This window comes from Ursus maritimus, unplaced genomic scaffold, assembly GCF_017311325.1.
Source record: "Ursus maritimus isolate PB19 unplaced genomic scaffold, ASM1731132v1 scaffold_8, whole genome shotgun sequence".
Taxonomy (NCBI): domain Eukaryota; kingdom Metazoa; phylum Chordata; class Mammalia; order Carnivora; family Ursidae; genus Ursus; species Ursus maritimus.
This window is the reverse complement of record NW_024426996.1, coordinates 48,177,889-48,200,174: the sequence shown is the minus strand read 5'-3', so window position 1 is coordinate 48,200,174 and position 22,286 is coordinate 48,177,889. Positions and strand designations below refer to the sequence as shown.

The following is a 22,286-nucleotide window of genomic DNA, read 5'->3' as shown; positions in this document are numbered from 1 at the left end:
ACTAGGCTTAGTTCCTGACAAGTGTTGGGTCTTATCTTCCTTTCTCCAAAATCCAGTTGAAAGTCTGGTAAAGTGCACACAATGAATAAATGCTAGTTGTTTCAATCAACAACCAGAGGAATTCTAAAACTAAATTTATGAGACATCGTGAAATAATGCTACCAAAATGCTTTAAAACCAAGATATTCAAAAATTGCACTTCAAAGCTTTAAAAGCAAGGTATTGAAAAACATTTTCGACAAAAATTTAAGTAATAAGCTTTGGTTTACTAACAAGTGCAGTTTCCAAGTTTCATTTAATAAATCAAGGTTGTTGATTATATTTAAAATTGGAAAGTTCCAGATTGGTAAGCTACCTGACTAGTCCAAGTAGACTAGGTACCTGGAAAGTATAATTCAGAAGGAAAACACTAATTGTAGAAACAAAACGTGGCTCTGGTCAGTAGACTCCTTATTTTTCCATGAGTATAAACATATTTCATCTAGGAAAAATCACTTTGAATGACACATTACTCTTTCTGTCAATATAACCTGACAATATACCAAAGCCAACCAATAGTCAGAAATTCTTTTATAATGAAAACAACGCAAGACAAATAGTAATGACCATATGATGAAATTATAGCAGTAACCGTGATCCATTTTACCTCCCTCTTTCTATGGTCTTTAAAAAATTACATTGAAACTGGTGAGGATCACTACATTTCTAATACAATTTCAAAGCATTTTCTGGTTTAATTGTCTTCTAATGTATTTTATAATATAAACCTCAAATATTATGTATCAAAATTGAGATTACATAAATAAGTTAGGGCAAATTTTTTCAAAGCACCAAATTTACCCAGAAGGAATTCCAAATTTCACCAGAAGAGGCTGAACACTATTACTATAAAACACCAAGGAAAGTGGATGTCAGCAACTTTATGCTAAACATCTGTGTTACATTTCCATAGCAGAATGCTGAACGTATACATTCTAAACCATCATAAATCAAAACTGTAAAAGACAAAAATAAAAACTTACAGCTCCTTTGCAGTAAAGTCGTAACTTCCCGGATGGAGTGCGAACAATCACTGACATTCTTTTTCTCGCGCTGAAAGAGGTTTTCCATAATGTGTCATCATACTGAGAATATGCATATATATGTTTGTCATGCCTCACATATTTTAATACTCAGAGTGAAAAATACATTTTACCAAATTATGAGCCCTATCCTTCCACATATACAAACATCCCCTGGGTGTGTGGTTTGGGTACCTTTGAAAGTTACATTCTGTTTTTTTAAGGCACCAGGGTACCATCTGCTGCCCTAAAGGAATAATTTACAAAATGGATCCTGGGAAACCTGCAGGAGTTAGGATCCGCCTGGACAGAAGAGAGTTCTGGTTCAATGCTTTTAGATTTAAAAAATATTTAAGTCAGTATCTAAGACGCATTGTATGATATAGCTTTTAACACAAGCAGAAAAAATAGTCCATTGTAAGTATATACCCAACTCACACAGAAAAGCAAACACTGGCACTTTAAAACTGACTTCAGCATTCACAACTGTTATTTTTCAATGATTACTAGCAAACCACCGGCAGCATGTAAAAAATCTATTCGTATGACCAAGCTAGCCTAATGAGCACAAACATTTTAACGCTGTGTTGGCCATATAAAAATGTTGGTCAAAAAGCATCTTTCAGTGCATTTGCAGAGACAGCAAGTAACAAACTGGCACAGCCCTGCATAGGATATGCCTCATTTGGAACCAAGGGTGTATAAGCATTCTCTCCAGAAATGAGGGGGTGGGGGGGGGACTTCTTAAGTGTCTGTATCTATTTGTTTTACCTTGCAACATTCTCCTAAAAACGGAGATGAGTCCAATATAAAGTAGCCAAGATATGGTGTCCTAGCATACAGTTGGGAGTTTCTGAGGCATCTAGAAACATTCAGTCCTCTGTTTCTCCATCTCTAATCCCCACTGTATTAGTTCCTCTGACCACCATCCCTGCACTTTGGGAATACATTTAATTGGGCCCTCTTCGCAATGACACTGTACAATCTATATTCTGTCTCTGCCCTTCTTGGCGCCTCTCTTAGTCCAACTTTCATGAGATAGTCCCATGCTCATCAACCTTCCTGCTCTTTTCTTCTCCTGGCAAAACTCCCAAATCCAGGGCAAATGGGAACCTTTTCTGTGGCATCAGAGCAGATGGACAGAGCAGGAGAAAAGTTGCCCTGCCACAGAGCTTAGGAAATCCACGATACACGTCACCTGCATGCTGCCTGCTGTCCAGCGACACCACTTCTTCTAATAAGCTTGCTCTCTCACCGTCTGCAGGACATGGAACACCTTCTCCTTTCTCCAAGTCTTTAATGCACCCTCATACTCCAGACCCTTGGAATTTCTGCAATTCACCTTGATGGAAGCCTCAGACAAGAAATTCTTATTCTTTCTGCCATTGACACCCACACATTTATACATGTTTCTGCTGGGCACCAACCTCTCTGCCTCTTTTCCTGACAATGGAGGAAGTATTTCTTTTCCTTTCAGAGACCTTCCTTTTCCATGTGCTGTGAAGCCCCTTTCTTCCTCAGTAACCTCATTCCTAGAGTTACGCTGCTCTGCCCTGACTCTGCATCATCCCCTTCTGGACAGGGTCTCTCTCATCAGTACTTAAACACGTTGGAGTCTCTTGCTTATAAAACTCAGCCCAAGCAACCCACCCCCACAGAGCCACAACCCCTTCACAACTCAACCCCAAACACCTGCAGTGCACACCGGCCATCTCTGCTTACATCCGCTGCATGCCACCCTCCCACCCCTGCCCTGTCCCGTGTGCCCCCGTCCTTCCCACTTGGCTTCTCTCCTGACCCTCCCACTGAACGGCTGAATCCAGCAAATCTGTTCCACCTTCAGCTCACCTAACCTTGCTGCGGTCTCTGACCCAGAGGACCCCTGTCACCTCGGAAAAAAGCCTCTTCTCTTGGCTCTGTGCTGTGATCCTTCCTCTGTCTTCTACGTCGCTAACTGTACAGCAGTCTCCTTCGTGGATTCCTCTCCTACTAACCAACCCTTAGAAGTTGGAGCTAGTCATAGCGCAATCCTCAGCCTTTCATGTTTCCCTCACTCTGTATTTTATACCCAGGAGATCCAACTCATTTTTGTGGCTTTGGTTCCCATTTACGGGCCAATGACTACCATATTTATATCTCAGCCATCAGCTTCTCTTTTGTGTTCCAGGCCCTCACATCCAATGCCTGCCCCTGACACCTCCATGTGTGTATCTCACGGGCATCTCAAACATAATGATTCAAACATCTCATCCTGCACATCTATTCCTATCCCTGTATGTGCCATTTGTGTAAATGGTACCTCCACCCACCCGGCTGTTCATGCCGGAGACTCCAACCCCTCCCTCTTTTCTTCTTCTACTTCCAATCCATCCCAAAGGCCCCCTGACATTCTTCCAAAAGGTATCTGGTTTCTATCAACTTCACTTTCTTTGTGCTACCATCATCCTAGTCCAAACCACTAATGTTTTTTCCAGAGTCTCTTTTAATACCTCCATAGTCACTTTTCTCACTTTCATCCTTACGCCCACCCCATCACTGTATCCTGAAAGACCCTAAGCCCCTAACCTTGCTTAATTTTTCTTCGTGGTGCTTCAAGGTGTGTGTTAATAAACAAATATACCCAAATGCTAACTGATATACTACTTATAATATTTTGTGGGTATAATGCAAGTTGACTTAGGAAAAACAGCCACTTTGACATGAAAAAAAAGGTGGGGGATACATTTTGGAAATACTCTATTACAGTTACTCATCAACTTCTCATGCATTTTCCCTTGAGCCTTTCAGTGCATACGAGTAAGGAAAACAGTGTTTAATACATTAGACAGACCCCATTATTTTTGATATTAACCAATGGCATGTGGTCACTCCCAACCAAGACAGCAACTAAAGTTGGCATTGAAAAGGAAATGACTTTTCTTTTTTTTCTCCAGTAAGTTACATGTTTTTATTATTTTTTTAGTTTTTATGTAAATTCCAGTTAACATACAGTGTAATATTAGCTTCAGGTGTATAATTTAGTGATTCAGCGCTTCCATAGATCACCTGGTGCTCATCACAAGTGCCCTCCTTAATCCCCATCACCTACTTAACCCATCCCCCACCTGCCTCTCCTCTGGTAACCATTGGTTTGTTTTCTATAGTTAAGAGTCTGTTTCTTGGTTTGCTTCTCTCTTTTTCTCCCCATGATTGTTATATATATATATATATTGTGTGTGTGTATGTGTGTGTGTGTGTGTGTGTGTGTGTGTGTGTATATCTCACGTCTTTATCCATTCATCAGTTGAGGGACATTTGGGCTCTTTCCACAATTTGGTTATTGTTGATAATGTTGCTGTAAACATCACGGTGCATGTGTCCCTTTGAATCAGTATTTTTGTCACCCTTGGGTAAATACCAAGTAGTGCAATTGCTGGATCATAGAGTAGTTCTATTTTTAACGTTTTGAGGAACCTTCATACTATAGGAAATGCCTTTTCTAGCCAGTGTACAAGCTTGCCTTATGTAGGAGAAAGTTCGAGAAGATAGGTGAGCAACTATTTCCTTGAACAGCAGTGTCACTTCCTGCCTGCGGCCTGGCCTTAAGTGCCCTGTTAATGGTGATGTAATCTTTAAAAGACCATCATGTCTGTTAACTGAGGCCTATTTGCCTCAAGAGCGTATTAGTTCGGAAACGACATCATGCAAAAAAAAAAAAAAAAAAAAAAAAAAAAGCCGAACTCCTACAGATATCACTGATTATTGTTATAAGGTCTCTATTATTTGACCTTAGGAAATAAAGTTAAGCAGGATAACCTCCTTGATTTCTGCTTTTTCCTACTAAATGGCAACTGGTTTTATACCTAACAGAGAGATGGATATGGTTTCTGAAACCCCCAAGATAGTTAGATACAATGAACACAGAATTAGACTGCTGGGTTCCTAACTCTTGATTCAGCTTCAGTACACATAAATCCTGCTGCCTCTAAGTATAACGATGTTTCCAGATCACCAGCCATAAGACTCCTGGTCCTATATCCCACAGTTGTGACGCAGACCAGCTTTGTTCACAAATATTTTTACACTGCCTCCAGGAATCATGTCTGGCAATACTCTGAAGATAGGTGTTTATGATTTATCAGCAGCTATGACAATTACGAGCTATACTGCAGATTTTAAATTAATATTTTTTCTAGATAAATTTAGTTAGAAAAATAAAGCATACTTTCTAGTTATTTAAAAGGGAAAAAACATATGTAGAAATTTATCTCACAGATACAAATCACAGAGCAGATGTCTTACCTGGTGAATTCCAGAACATTGAGTAATTCGTATCTTTCTTCTTGTCCCAGCTATAAAGGAAAGGAATACTTGATTACATCATGTGGGAAGCATCTTCGGCTTCTTGGAAATAAACCCCATGCATGAAGTTTTAATGTAAAAAATAACACAAACGAAGCATCCCTTCTGCATATATCCTCTTTAAGTGAATTTATTAACTTTCAGGTTAAGAGGGAAGACTGAACATACACATTTAATTTCTGTCTTTCCCAAAGCCTTACTAAAACTGTAGTAAACACTTCATAAAGAAAGAAGCTTACAATGGCAGGAAAATAAGAAAAGAGAAATAGCACCAGAAATTTGGAAGCTAGAACACAGATCAATGAGTGGTAGCTTAGCAGATCCAAGAAGGCTGAATGCTACAGTGGTCATGGGAAAAGCTGAGCACCTACCTGATTTGTACCATAAAATCTTTAAATGGTTTAAGTATGTGAAAAAGTAGATAGCCCTAGAACTGTGAGGTAAAAGAGGTAGAACTGTGAGGTAAAAGAGGGGCCTAAAATGGGGAGGGAGAACTAGGTAAGAGCCACTTGAAAAGCAGCTCTCAGCACTGGCCCTTCCTTTGGTCTAAAAGAATCTTTTGTCTAGAAGTTGACTGGCATGGTTGAAGACATGGCCTTGTTATCATATTCATATTAAATGCTGGGTCCCAATATCCCAACCTACTCAGCCAGACTTTTCCAGGCAGAAATCAGGAGATTACTCTCTGGGGAATTCAACAAGCCTTAGAGGTACAGACACCATGACTTTCCAAACTAATCGCACCACACCACCCTACAGTAGAGCTCAGTGTAGACAAATACTCAGGCTCTGAACGGACACATCCACTTTCAAGTTCCTTCTTCTTAACCACAATACCAAAGATGAACAGACATCTAAGGACATTAATGTGGAACAGAGATATCCAAAACCAACAGATAAAAGCAATTTGGAGGAAAAAGAATTCAAAAACAAAATTTCCTGTGGACCAATGAAGATTCAGGTTTAGATTTCCTGATGGGCACGAGGAGCTGGTGGGTGGGTCCTGGATGCCTCTGCACTTCGTTTCAACACCAGACTGAAGTGGTTTGTCACATGCGTCATACGTGGCATTTTTTGCTCTACATTGGAACCGGATTACTGTGGCTTCCTGGTGGCATAAAACTTTTTTGCAGTGTTTTACACTCTTGGAAATATTGCTGTATAAGCCAGTATATGCTTTTTAAGGGGACCCATGAGAAAAAAGTGTGGAAAAATAAGACTATTTATAATAATTCTTATGTTTTTATGTTTTATGATTAATACTTATACCCTGCTTACTGCTCTTTAGTAGTATGGGAGGAGACTGGCCTTATGATTCTGCATATTACAATTTGTGTCAAAACCCTGGTAGATCTTTCATACATCCCATATTCAAGGGCTACAGTAGTTAAAAGCTGCTCTTTTCTCCTAAGTAGAAAATGAGAAACTTTGGAAAAGAACATTTGAAAGTTGATTGTTTTTTAAAAAGATTTTATTTATTTATTTGACAGAGAGAGACAGCCAGAGAGAGAGGGAACAGAAGCAGGGGGAGTAGGAGAGGAAGAAGCAGGCTCCCAGCGGAGGAGCCTGATGCGGGGCTCGATCCCATAACGCCGGGATCACACCCTGAGCCGAAGGCAGACGCTTAACAACTGAGCCACCTAGGCACCCCTGAAAGTTGATATTTAACTTCTGATGAAGTATGCTTTTCCCAAAACTATAATCACTGCAGAACAACTGCAGTGATGGTTTGAGACCATTTTATATTTTGGTAAAAACTACAGTTTCACTAAAGGCTTGTAAATGTTTTGTAATTAAATGCTTTGTTAAATGCTTGTAAAATTTTTTAAATGAAAATTTCATAAAACTATCATTTCTCTCAGAGAAGTAATATAAGTATGACATTCATGAAATAAGAACAGGATACTATTAAAAAGAAATACTGAAAGAACAAAAAAAGCTTCTCAAAACCAAAAACATGAGAGCGGAAATTAAAAAAAAAAAAAAAAAAAACCATGAATAGAAAGCTAAGAAGATAAAGCTGATGAAAACTTCCAAAAAGTAGAGCAAAAAGGCAAAGACATGAAAGCAGAAGTGAAAAGTTAAAGATTAGTTCAAGAATTCTAAAGAGAGAAAGCAGGGCAAAAACAGGGAAGGAAAATGGAATTATTCAAGAAAAATTTTCTAGAACAGAATTTTCTAAATGGAAAATGGCCCACCAGTGCTCAGTACAGTGGGTTAAAAATATTCCCACTAAGGCACAATGTCATAAAATATCCACACTTTGGGGAGAAAGAAGATCCAAGAACCTTCTAGAGTGTGGGGGAGTGGGTAGGGGCAAGTCACAAAAGATGTGGAATCACCACAGTTTCTGATTTCTCAATGAGGTGTACTAGAAACCAGAAAATAGTGGAAAAATCAAAATTTCTGAGGAAAATAATTTCTATCCTGTAATTCTATATTCATTCGGACTATCAAGTATAAGGGTAGGTTGGAAAATGTTTAGACTTTAAAGGACTACAAAATAAATAAAGTTAGTCCCCATGTATCTTTTCCCAAAAAGCCACTAAAAAATGTATTCCACAAAACTAAAAGAGTAAACCAAGAGCAAGAAAGACATGGGAGGGGCGCCTGGGTGGCACAGCGGTTAAGCATCTGCCTTCGGCTCAGGGCGTGATCCCGGTGTTGTGGGATCGAGCCCCACATCAGGCTCCTCCGCTATGAGCCTGCTTCTTCCTCTCCCACTCCCCCTGCTTGTGTTCCCTCTCTCGCTGGCTGTCTCTATCTCTGTTGAATAAATAAATAAAAAATATATAAAAAAAAAGACAGACATGGGATTTAGGAATAAAAGATCTAACACAGGATAGAAGTAAAGAAAGTTCTCAGAAAGATGATAGAGCAATTCCAGGATGACAACCATGAACAAAATGGTGACCCATCAGCCAGCGTGTCTCAGAGCCCAAGAGTCAGGAGCTGGACTTACTGAGGGGCTATCACTGCTGTGTCTTCTGCTTCCGGAATGATTTTTTTTTTTTTAAAGATTTTATTTATTTATTTGACAGAGAGACAGCCAGCGAGAGAGGGAACACAAACAGGGGGAGTGGGAGAAGAAGCAGGCTCCCAGCGAGGAGCCTGATGCGGGGCTCGATCCCAGAACGCCGGGATCACGCCCTGAGCCGAAGGCAGATGCTTAACCGCTGTGCCACCCAGGTGCCCCCCCCCACTCCGGAATGATTTTTTAACCCGAAGAAACAAACACGAAATGCGTTCCATCAAAACAGGGAAGTTCACTAAGAAAGGAGATTTGAAACAGGAAATAGTGCCAAATGGAAGAAAATCAAAAGGGATTCTAAGTGTCGTAGAAGAATTAGAATAGCTGGCATAGACCAAAAAGAACTTCTAGAGGGATGGGTGTGTCTCAAGGTAAGAACTGCCAACTGACAGAAGATATGGGAATAATCACTAATAGGTAGAAAGAAAATTAAGCAATTGAAAAAAAAAAGATAAGGGACTTATCTTTAGGAAATAAAGGAAAAATTATTTTCAGAAAATAATTTATACCAGGCAACATAAAATTAAAAAAAACAAAAAAATCCTGAATACAGCAGTGTTCAACTATGAATACTGGCACAGGCATAATAACAAATAATCATGAGTTTTTTGGTGAGATGCAACTTATATACAATAAATTACACAGATGTTAAACGTATAGTTCACTGAAAACTGTGTCGTTTACAACGGTATGCTGGTGCAACCACTACTCCAATCGATAGAACATTCCCATCACCCTATAAATTCCTTGTGCTCTCCTCCAATCCATGTCCTCCCCTACCCTGAGACAACCATGTTTTGAATTCTACCCCCCCAATCACTTTTGTCTGATCTTAAGACAGTATGCCCTTCTTTGTGTCTAGCTTTTTCTGCTCAACGTAATGTTTTTGAGATTTATCCATGTTGTTGATGAATCCATAATTCCTTCCTTTTTATTGTTTGGATAGTCCATTGTAAGTGTATATCACAATTTGCTTACCCCTTCTCTTGCTGATAGACGTTTGGTTAGTCGCCAGTGTTTGACTACTCTGAATAAAGCTGCCGTGAACATTCCATTAGGTATCTGCTTGTGGACATAAGGTTTCCTTTCTCCTGGGTAACTATGAGTACAATTGCTGGGTCAGATGCACATTTACCTGTGTTAGAAAACTCTAAGAGGCTTTCCAAAGGGCTCATACCATTTTACACATCAACTAACAACATATGGGTGCTCCACTAGCTCTCTAGTCTCATTAACATTTAGTGCTGCCAATGTTTTTAATTTTAGCCTTTTGGGTGGGTATATAGCATCTCACCGTGATTTTAATTTGCATTTCACTGATGACTAATGATTTTTTTTTCTCATGTGCTCAGTGGCCATTCATATATCTTCTTTTGTGAAATGTTTGCTCAAGTCTTTTGCCTATTTTAAAAATTAGGTCTGAATACTTGTTTCACTAAAAGTTACAATGTAATTACAGTAATATAGTAATAGATATCCCAGGGAGGGGTAGTGAATCAAGAGCAATAAATCCTCATTTAACATAACAGAAGACAAAGTCAGTAGATACGTTCAAATGGAAGAATCAAAACAGATATCACTAATCGCATATGTTTTTGAAAATAGGAGATTTATAAATGCTTGAAGAAAGAGGTAAAGTGGCTGCTTCTGGAGGAGCGAACCTCTATTTTATTATGATCCTTTGATATTATTTTATCTTTGAAGTTATGCATATGTTATTATTTTGATGAAAAAGAGACTTAAAAATAAATAACTTACTGAATCTATAATCACTGAGTCCGGTGTTCTTCCAGTGAAAACAAAATTCAGTTGCTTGGCTGCTCTGACCAATGCTCCCTCATCTGTTTTAGCAAAAAAGGCAAATACATGGTGAGATAAAATAATTACCCCTAGTACAACAGAAATATATTACTATATTACTATATTTTTCTATTGAATTTTAAAAGAATTAAAATTCTGTTTATTCTGGCCCCTGTTGAAATCCATTTCTTTTGAAATCATATGACAATGCCGAAGAATGAGTAGACCCATCTTAAGGATCTGAGACATGTATGGAACCAGAAGTCGTATTTGACTGTTAGTCAACACACCGAAGAAGGGAAATTTAAATGTACCCTTGGTCCAGAATATTCTTTAAGAAATGTTTCTTAAAATAAATGCATAAGATTGTCTTATGTTTTATGCTTTTCCTCCTAAACCACTGAATGCAGAAAAATATGAATTGAGGATTCAATTTAAATGGATATAAATACATGGGGCTCTACACTTGCAACTAATCTAACACTGTGTGTTGACTCTACTCAAATTAAAAAAAAGAGAAACTTGGACAAAGGGAAAAAAAGAAAAAAAAGAAAAGGATATAAATGAACTGATGTTTATTTTATTATATATTACTTTCATCATTTCGTCATCGGATTATATCAAATTTTCTTGTTGCCGAGGGTAGGGTGTGGGATAAGAAACATTCACATAGTGGCCATCCTAACAATATGAGATGTAACATTTCTGCTTTTTAGGAATTCAGTACATTCTGCAAGGTCACAGATGCTGGTTTAGAATACAGTTAAAACACTTACAGTCCTATAAGTATGTTCCTTTCCTTCTTCCCTAAAATCTTGCAATCATCAAATTGACTGCCCAATTTTACATTGAAAATAGGTTTAAAATTAAGCCTAGGCATTAAATATTGATAACCATGCTAATACATATTTTATGGCATCCCTTTCAAATGGTGAACTTTCTTCATCCAAATAAATACACAACAAGCTCCTTGACTAGCATTTCCAATAGAGGAAAGCAAAATTGTTATTTTCAAAGAAGGGAGGAGAGCCTAAATGTGTGAATTTTGTTATTCAAATTTCCATGCAATTTATGTCATATGCCAAAAATTATGTGCATAAGGTTATATGTTTTAAGATATATATATTTAATTCTGAAAACCAGGTTTTTCTAATTAGTAAATACATTTTTATTATCTAAAACACATAATTTGGTTATTTCACTTTTTCAAGTTAAACTGATTTTTTTTCTAGACAACCTTAAATTTCAGAACAATTTTCCACTGGAAAAATACATTATAATTCCTTCCTTTGTACCTGGAGATGCTGCTTGATAAATAATCTTATCGCCTTCTCGCTCTGGTACTGCTGTGTGACAAACTGCCATCATTGTAAGAAACTCACATATTATAGGTGCAGTTGGCTGTAAAAAATAAACACATAATGCAACCCTTTTCATTTAAACATTCTGACACAAATGACAACAACGCTAACTTCCTGTCTAGTAAGCCTGTAGCTGTTAAGCATTGAAGGTGTGAGGTTATAGACAACAAAGAAGCCAACATCTGTTATGAAGAAAATATATTTTTAATTAAAATCATTCATTCTTACACTCTTTCATTCATTTTCTAAGCATTTACACATAACAACTTGGTGTGTCAAATGAAAACAGCATAGTGAAACAAAAGGTAGATATGGCCAAATCCTCAGAAGACAGGAGAGAAATTCTAAAATGCTCATTTACCTGAATCTATATCCTAATTAGAGTTAAATTTTTGCCATCTGATCTTACTGGGGTTCCACCACTTTGTGTTGGTTGGGGCAATGATGACAGGGGATTCCTTTCTAATGCTTTGTCCTTCCTCTCTCCATAAATAATGACCTTAACCTGATGCATGTTTTACTAAATAAAAAGAATTGGTTGAGCAATTGCTGTGTACAATGCAATGGATTCTTACAGCCTGAGGAAGACATAAAAGTGGATCCTATCTGCAAGGGACATAGAGTTTATAGGAGAAGAGAAACCAGATATCTATCTATCTATCTATCTATCTATCTATCTATCTATCTATCTATCTATATATTTTTTTTTTTTAAGTAGGCTCCAGCCCCAGCGTGGAGCCCAACACGTGGCTCAAACTTATGACCCTGAGATCAAGACCTGAGCTGAGATCAAGAGTCAGATGCCCAACAGACTGAGCCACCCAGGTGCCCCAGAAGCCAGATCTTTTAAGTTAAACATTTTGCTGTTTGGCTCCTGATGAAGATCAAATATCAAATAAAAAATATTCTTCTATGCTCTTGGAGAAACAACAAGAACAACAACAACAAAAACCCCCAAAAAACAAGTGAAGTGATTGGAAAGGTAAATCACAACATTATTTGAAAAATCTGTTTTCCGGGTCGTACCATAGACAAAACAGACATGGTCCCTGCTGTGTGACACGTAACTTATGGGGAAGACAGAACACAGATAAAGACACAAATATTGACTTATAGTGTGAAAGGACTATAAAGGAGAGAATGTGCAAATATCATGTAATGTGATTTGGGCTAGTCTGTGGTTATTTTCAAGAGAATGTGATATTTAAGCTGAGGTTTTAGCCTCATGAAGAATTGAGCCAAGAGTTTTGCATCAAGCATGAATCAGATAAGACTGAAAAGATCCTATAGAAGGTAAGAATGAGGTGTGTTTGAGAAAATAAAAGCCAGTATGGCCTGAGGAGAAAGAAAGACAGAGTGCTTGGTTACAAGGAGACTGGCAAGGGGATGCTGGCAGTCTGGACTTCGGGAGGGAAAGTGAGAATGAAGTAAAGAAGACCTTTAGGATATATTCTAGAAGCCACTATTGATAAGGGGTTGGCCACTCTATAGAGCTGGAGATGGATGGAAAAGGAGGTATCCAAAGCAGCTCTCAAGTTCCTAGAAAGAAAATTAAAATAGGTGATGGAGCAATTTGAACCTGAGAATGTGGAGGGAAGAGATGGTCTAGGTCTTGTGGATCCTGAACGTCATAATGTATAGGATAGAAAAAGTACCTGTAAGAATACCTTGCTAGAGCTCCACCCAGGGGCACAGGTTAGTAAGACCACCTGTACTCAAGGAGCATGTTTTGAGGTAATGAGTTTGAGTTCAAGTTTTGACACATTGAGCTTGAAGTGATGATGAGAAAAGATTCTGGGGTTTAAACTCTAGGAAGCCATACCATTTGATCTGATGGAATGTCAGTTAAGTGTAAGTAACTTCATAAGTACCAGGGTCACACTGGATGGAAATTTCCAGAGTTCTTTTTGTATAGACTGGGCACTGGCCTACCATTTTGAGCAGGTAATTCATTTTTACAGATATTCTGAAATGGTGAATAATGAACTGTTTCATACAAATAGAATTCTATTAATTATTTAATATGAGACACTTTGAAAAGATAGAATATTGATTAACAAGAATTTCAAAACTGAATTCTTAACAGCCATGAATTTGCACAGGCCAAATAAAAAGTATTTAACAATAACAGATTTTGATAAGTATTAAAAATGATCATGAAACTAAAAAAAAAATATAAACATGGAAGATAATTCAGAGAGATACTCATTAGCTTTCACTCATTAACAGAAAGACAGTGGTTTTATGTTGCTTACATGATTATTTTGGAGGTTTTCCAGCAATGACGAATCACTAAATGTTTTTTCGTCTCCAAACTGTGAGCTCTGCCTGAAGGGGAAAATGGAGCAAACCTGGTTCATTTATATAAGCCACTGATCTATTTGTAACTTACTTTTTAAATAAATCATTATGCCTGCAAACCCTTAATAGATTAAATATAATTTAGTCTACATTTCTAGATAAGATACCACAGATTTCACAACAGAATCATACATTATTTTCAAGCATTCTAAAATGTGATAGACTTTCCCAGTGTAATAAAAAAAAGAATTTTATAGCTCATTTTTCTGGAGTGGAATTACATTGTAGCCACATGAAGCTTAAAAAGATTTTTAAAAAAAGAACACCGCCACTAAAATACCTAGAGGTGAATTTCTATTTCCATAATTTTTTTCAAGTTTTTAGAATTTCAGAATAAGGTTATTATAAAAAAATATTCTTTTACTTTAACCTATGAGAAATCTTTATTTGTAGTGACTAACATTACATGATTATCATGTGGAATATAAAAATATGAGCAATAAGCTTATATATATTTTATCAACATCTATCACTAAGAAATAAGTGATATATTTATGTATATATCATATTTGTTCTGCATATATAAGAACAAATCATAAAAATGTATGGAATTTTTTTTTGTGTTGGGGCTATCTTCAGATGAGCAAACACTTATGTACTTCATATGAAATAAATGGAATCAGAATTGCCTCTGTAATCTAGCTATTATAAATCTCATGGCCCTGCAATTTAATATCAAAATGCTGAGATTAAAAGGAAGAACACGGAGCACGTAAGTGGGAATGTCAAACCCAAAGGGTGTACTTTGCACTGTTCAGTGAAAATATATACATCTAAGTTTTTGTGAATAAAGAAGAAAATTCTAAAATTAATTCACCAAGGAAAATAATATGTCCAATACTAAATAACTGTAGCCCAGAAAGCTTTTGATCACCATTTTTACAGTTACAGAGTATTATCAATGCCAATGTGCCAAACGTCAAGAGTTTCAGATTTTTAAAACCAGCAGTTTCAAAGGAAGGAGAAATCACTGAAGAAAAAAAGAATCTGAACTAATTAAACATACACAGTATCAATGAAATATATTTTTCCCATAAATCAAAGGAGGAAGTTGGAACGTTTATAATAACATATATCTTTATTTACATGTAGTAGTTTGATCTATTAATTCTGAAAATTGTAATATAGTACATCTTCATTAGCATGTAGTTTTGAATTCTCAAAACATCCCTAGGAGGCAGAATAAACACGTTCTTAGTCTTCCTCTAGTTTTAAAGATGGAAAGAAAAATACAAAAGATTTTTTAAATGACCTATCAAGGGGAATGCAAAAAATTGGCATACATTTCTCCTCCAAATACTATCATTTCTTAAAAACAGTTTGTTACTGGGGCTCCATAAAGTCTCCCTATTATAAAAATGCATTCATTAATGGTTCATAGTTACACATTCCTACTTATTTGTTAGATAAATTGAAATGTCAGGGAATAATCACAATAACATCTTGCATGTGGAGGTCTATTTTCTTTCCAAAGAATTCCAGACTAAAAGTCTTCACAAATCTGAAGATATGTCTTATTAATCTCACCAGAAACCCTTTTATCTCATAAATCACAGTTACCATAATTGATATAACTTTCAAATGTATTTATAACAAATAACACTAGATATGCAACTGAAATCTTTACATGGACACCCCCCCCTACATTTACCAATGAAGCTTCTACCATGAATAATGCTAAGAACTCTTCACTCAGAAAGTGGCTTCTTTTCCAAGATCATAAAAACCATAAACAACTCATATGCTAATCCACACAGCCTGGGTTGGATAACACAGGCATGGAGCTCTCGCTACCCCTCTCTGAAAGCTTACAAAATGTTCAACTTTAGTAAACGTAAACAGATAAAATTAGGATGCTCATGCCATTTCAAAATAAGAACCAACTATATTAAAAGTAAAAGTGGTAATTTAAACTCAGTTGACAAAACTATGAATTTACAAACTGCTCGCAAATACAAATGCAAGCCAACATCAACATTTTGTTAGATTTTTCCGTAGAAATTCTCAAGTGGCACTGTGCATACAAGGAGACAAAAGTAATGGTGGTGTTCTTTAAGAAGGACTAAGATAGGGAGGGTAACTTAAGGAGAACAAGGAGCAGGTAGTCCACTATACCATATAAATGGTAGCTTCTTGCAGGGTGATTTACAAACTATGATACAGTGTAAATAATTATTTCCTGACTATACAAAAAAATGAAGACTCCCCATGGCAATAAAAATTAACAGAAAATTTAGAATGTATATGGCTTAATCAGTATTACCTATTTTCATATATGACAGTATGGACTATGAAAGTTTTTTAAATTCAAAATTCATGTCAACAAAAGAATCATGAGAAAAGAAGAAAAAATAGTTAGATCTATACTTTTCACCATAAACTGAATAAACTCCAGATGGATGAACAATTTAATAAAAATACTAAAGATATGGGAAAAATTAAAAAATAAGAGTGGAAAAGGCCTATGTATCACATGTAATCCAGGAAACAGAATAGATAAATCTGACATATATGTATACGGCTAAAACATTTCTGCATAGCAAAAACTACTGCAAGCAAAATCGAAGTCCAAACAAAAAACTAGGAAAGACTGTCTCCAACTCATATAATGAAGGTTAGCTTCCATAAAATAGAAAGAACTCATAGAAACCAATATGAAAAAGATCAACAATGCATCAAGCAGAACAATGAGCAGACGAGGAGATACCAGTGCCTTTCAATACAAACTTCAGTTTCCCCAATAATGACAGAAATGAATGCATAAATTTAGCAGAAATAAATTGGGACAATTCTGTGCTGTTGTGATTATGGAAAAAGATAAATCATACCATTGGTGAGTACGAAAATTGGCGTAACTTCTAAAAAAGAACAACTGGGCAATTTCTACCAAAATTTAAAATGCATGTATCCCTTTGATCCAGTAATTCCAGTCTTTGGAATTTATACTAGCAGCTATCTACCTGGTGCAAAATGTTGTATGCACAAATTCTTCCTTGCAGCACATTTTAAAGATTTATTTATTTGACAGAGAGTGAGAGCGTACCCGTGTGTGGAGGGACGGGCAGAGGGAGAGAATCTTGAAGCAGGCTCTCTGCTGAGCACGGAGCCCAATGCGGGGCTTGCTCTCAGGACCCATGAGATCATGATCTAAGCCAAAACCAAGAGTCAGACGCTCAACTGACTCAACCAGGCGCCCCTGCAGCACATTTTTTATTTATTTATTTATTTATTTATTTATTAGAGACAGCCAGCGAGAGAGGGAACACAAGCAGGGGGAGTGGGAGAGAAAGAAGCAGGCCCATAGTGGAGGAGCCTGATGTGGGGCTCGATCCCAGAACGCCGGGATCACGCCCTGAGCTGAAGGCAGACGCTTAACCGCTGTGCCACCCAGGTGCCCCAGCACATTTTTATTTTTAACAGCAAAAAATTAGAAATAACTCAAGTACTATGAAGGGTGCTGCTTTAAAAAGCTGTGGTACATCCAGATAGCAAATACTATACAAAAACCAGGAAGCTCTTCATCTGATCTTGGACTGATCTCAAAGACATACTGTCAGAAGAAAAGCTGGCACAGAACAGGGTGTAGAGCACGCTTCCCTCTCTGTAAATACAGGAGAGAAAACAAATACATGCATGTATATGTGTAGAAGAGATCTGGATGGATACAACTGAAATTGTTTACACTGCCTGCCTCCAGGGGGGTAGAGCAGGGCTCCAAGAAAGGGAAGGGAGAAAAACCTTCCCCTCTTTACACCCTTTGAATTTGCAACAGGTTAATGCATTATGAACTTAAAAAATCAAATACAAATTAAAAATTAAAAACAAGAAAGTCCACGTCAGCCTCTTGCAATAGATGCACAGCCTACACATAAAATAAATGTGTTCACTATGCACACACGCATACTACACACATGCTTGTACTGGAAGATCCACGTAGTGGGACAGTAAAGCACCATTTTTAGAAAGGATCTGCACCTCCTGCTTTTAAATGATGCTATTGGTTGCAAATCAAAATCCCTTAAAGGGAGATTTAATTTTTAGAAATGACTTTGTTATTCAGAGTCATGTCCAGTCAAGTCCAAGAACAGAAACAAGTGATCGAATTCAATAATATTTTTGTTAGACATCGGCTTTAACCAAAGTAATAAGACTGCTTTACTGTGTGGCCCGAAGTATTTCTGAAGGCAATTACAAAAGAGGAGTTCCAAAAACATTCTGTGAAACGGCTGCATCATTGAAATAAATAAATAACCTGTCAACGCGACTACTTTGAAGACTAACGTTAATTTGGATGTGTTAGATCTCATTATTATACAGTCACACCTGGAAGGATGTTTTTGTGAGTCTAGCTGTTGCAGCAGAAAAACAAATACCACTCATTCCATACGTAATTATGGACCAGGATGAAATGAGAAAATAAATAAGACCAGAAAATAGTACTAACCACTGATACTAAGATAATACTAAAAACCACAGTGAAATGACTAAGCATGGGACACATTAAGGAAATCCTTTTGGGGAATCATCCTCAGTAGCATTAACTTCAAAAAATATATCAGAACGGTATGGAATCTACATTAAATAGTTAAGAAAGACAAATACGTTATCTGGGATTTGCTTCAAAATAATGGTGAGGGAAAGGTATAGATGACATTGGTCTTGAGTGCATATTACTGAAGTGAGTGAATGGGTAATCTGTCTGCTTTTATTTATGCTTGAAATTTCCCATGGTAAACATTAGGAAAAGAAAAAATGGCTATGAAAATATATAGTTGAAAATCACATCTTAAGGGCTACACGGACGCTGAGAATAAGCAGATCTTTTTTCCAATGGTAGATTTTTAATAGAAAAAAATTAATCTGTAAGGTTATATGTTACCTTACGGTAGTTGGCAATACCAAGAAAACCATACCAATTTTGGAGTAAGTAGCTACTGGTTGGGGAATGGTCTTATCTTTGTAAACTATTTTATACTAATATATTTAAATGAGTAAAGCTACAGCCATCAACTAATTATCTTTAATGTCAAGAGGGTATGTTTGAAAATACTCTCAAGAGAGTATCACAGGTTTGCCCTCAAATTTCACTAAAGGCAAAATAATCTGCACACATTTAAGTATTAAATATTACATGTTTTTTAAACTTGACCTATTTGTGGTGAATGTGGTTCAGTAGGGCAGTAAATGTACCTAGGCTACAGGTTTTATATATGGAATTCGATGAACTTCACACTGAAATGTGAAGCTGCTGACAGACAGGCATGAACTTTGATTTTGGATTTATACAGTCATCTATACTCTAGTTTATCCTTGAAGACCAGCAGCATGAAGATGTGGTCAGATGCCTGGAGCTTAGGATTCAACCAGGATATCACTTCTTTGTTTGTTTGATTTCTTCTTTTTTTCTTTTCAGGATCACACTTTTGATCTTGGTTTCCTTGGCAACATGAAATCAACTGGATGAGGGGTTGGGGGAGATGCCAGACATATGAATGTACAAATTAGCCCCCTGTGCTAATTTGTATCAAGTTAAACTACCTGCTCTTGCTACCTTAACAAGAAAAGAAAAGAAAAAAACCCGGCTGAAATGGTAAGGATATTTCGTGCTCTAAAAGCATATATTCTTTAAAGTTCTTTAAAGTCTATAGGACATAAAGTGACCAGCACGTACTTTATAACCAGGCTGTGTGAGGTTTTAACTCTGACTTTCATGTTTCCCTGTTGTGTACTTTGTGGCAAGTTACTTATTAGCTTCTTTGCCTAAATTTGACCAATTTTAAAATGGTCATGTCAATCACAACTCTTCAGATATACCATGAGGACTGAGTGAGAGGCACCAGAGCTAACACTCTCTGTGAGTATACTATGTCTAGATTCTATTCTAAGCACTTTAAAAAATGGAACTCACTTGGGGCACCTGGGTGGCACAGTTGGTTGCGCATTGGACTCTGGATTTCAGCTCAGGACGTGATCTTGGGGTTGTCGGGATCGCCCCGAGTTGGCCTCTGTGCTCAGCATGGAGCCTGCTTGAGATTCTCTCTCCCTCTCCATCTGCCTGCCCCCCACATGCTCACATGCACACACACTCTCTCAAATAAATAAAAAATCTTAAAAAAATTAAAAATAAAACAGAACTCAATCTTCACAACCTCCCTATGATGTCCACATTCTACCAGAGGAGAACAGGTAGGCAGAGAGATTAGGTAACTTTTTCAAGGGCACCCATAGGATCAGGATGTGAACTTGGGTGGTCAGAATCCAAAGTCTGCATCCTTGACCACTGCAGAAGCTCAAGTAGTATCTGTTCTTTCATCTTTGCAGGCTTACAGGCAACTATTTGATAGATGGGGAATCTAAGAAACATTTAAAATAAAGCTCGCTTTATTATAAAGGTGGTGTATGCCTTCCCTATTGTTTATTTTTAAAAATACTAATATTTAAGTAGAATCTTATAATTTATGAAAAATCTGGCATTTCTTATTTGGAGTTATATAGTTTAGAATATCAAATGTCAAATTTTTCAAAAGGGTGTTATACAAAGAGAACTTAACTAGGATAATATAACGTCCTCTCTTTCCAAAAGTGATGGAAGTCATAAAACAACCTCCATTGAAAGTAGGATTTTTTAAATGACCCGAGTAAATAAACAACAATTTTTTATATTTCCATTCAATCTTAATAAAATATGCTAAAGGTAATTTCCTTCTCTTAAGAATAAGAGTTCTCTTAGAAAAATGTATATTAATTCTATATTAGTGAACAGTATTCATAGTTAATAGGATTATATTAATGTTACAGAAAAACAATAAATAGATACTGTCAAAATTTTGCTACATCTTAAAGAATTGAACGAAAGGGAACAGCTACCTCATTTAACTTGAATTATTCACCAGCAGTAAGAAGCTTTGGAATATTTCTAAAACTGCTAAAAATTATTCAGTTGAGTATAGGTATTGAAACGGGATGACACTCCAAGCAATGAGCTTAAATGTGATCACTCATCAGTTACCACATGAATTAAACGGCTGCCTCTGTCATTATTATAGGTGTGAGGTTTACTGCAAATTGTTATCAAATCTCCACTTTATTGAAATAAAATTCAAGTTGAAAAATATTAAATGATGTTATTAGACTTCCATGCATATTGCAAATGTGGCCAAATCATAAAACACATGTATAACCTGAAAATAAAAATATAACCACTTCTAAAACCACAATGTGTTCTACAGTTATCAGCATTAAAAGAATCTGTTTTCTGAAGTTTCATTGGCACCAAATCATGATGAATTAGAGAAATATCAAAATAAACTTGTACTGTTCTAAATTAAAATGTAAATCCGTGGAGGGGGATGTTAAGGGGAAAGAAACAAAATCCCTCAAAAGTATGGAAATTAAAACTATAAAATGCCATCTTTAATCATTCTAAAATTATTTATATTCCAGTTAACTTTAGTCCTTGGTAGCACACAGTCTTCCAACATTTGTTCCAGACACTTATTTTTAAAAATCTTCGTTTTCTAGCCCCCAAATAGATTTACTAAACTAATGAAAAGAGATGTAAAGGAAATTTCCACTTGGGTACGTTTCAGCAGCATCTTTCTATGGCTCTGACAATACATAAATTGCAGCAGAAGGTGGCAGTGCTGAGCTAAAAAACAAAACTTTTTGCGCTCTAACAAATCTTAGCTAGTTCACAGCCCAGGGACCCCAAGTTGATCATTACAGACTTTTATTATAGATACTTAATGTAGAACTCCAGCAAGCCTAACCGTTAAACTAAATGTCTGCAAAATGACTAAAGGTGATACAATAGGAAATCAAAGCTATTCACTGGATTTCAAGAAATAGGTTCTGTTACCCTACCTGATCAATAATGCTTCCCCCCCCCAAAAGTAGTGAAATATGTTTATCAAAACAATAAAATGCAAACCTTTTATAGGACTCAATGAGACAGAAAGGTCCATGCAGCTTACCATTCATCAGGAGAGCAGCCATAATCCTCAGGTTCAGGGACATGGCTTCAGAAAGCAAGAGGAGGGGCAGAAAGAAAGGAAAAAATCATCACAGAAACGCTGGAAACGTAAAAGCATGAATAAAGAAAGTACTGAAAGATGGATCTCGAAAAAGTTAAGAAAATGAACTTTTAGTTGATTCTGAAAGAATGGCAGTTAGTATAGTAAGTAGAACACAATTTATGGTAACTAAAGCAGGATTACAAAATTTTTACTCTATAACAGGACAGCCAACTTGCCTCTTGTGCATGGAATTTACTCATTTTATTCATTGAATTCAGTATTCACTAAGAAATATTTTAACCCAGAGGTTTAAATA

General features: G+C 36.7%; 1 protein-coding gene and 1 long non-coding RNA gene across 3 annotated transcripts in view; one reads left to right on the top strand and one right to left on the bottom strand.

Annotated features, from left to right (window-relative positions):
- The window catches only part of ATP8A1 (ATPase phospholipid transporting 8A1), a 223,768-nt gene that overhangs the window by 111,996 nt on the left and 89,486 nt on the right, over positions 1-22,286 (bottom strand). The window contains exons 15-19 of the mRNA XM_040624838.1: positions 13,850-13,922; positions 11,529-11,634; positions 10,192-10,274; positions 5,343-5,392; positions 1,023-1,092 (exon numbers count right to left, since the gene is read on the bottom strand). Coding sequence (XP_040480772.1) covers positions 1,023-1,092; positions 5,343-5,392; positions 10,192-10,274; positions 11,529-11,634; positions 13,850-13,922 — 382 coding nt within the window. The remainder of the gene's footprint in view (positions 1-1,022; positions 1,093-5,342; positions 5,393-10,191; positions 10,275-11,528; positions 11,635-13,849; positions 13,923-22,286) is intronic.
- The window catches only part of LOC103672694, a 75,968-nt gene that overhangs the window by 33,423 nt on the left and 20,259 nt on the right, over positions 1-22,286 (top strand). For both annotated transcript variants that reach the window (XR_005833374.1, XR_571220.2), the window contains exon 4: positions 19,369-19,545. This is a non-coding gene — a long non-coding RNA (uncharacterized LOC103672694). The remainder of the gene's footprint in view (positions 1-19,368; positions 19,546-22,286) is intronic.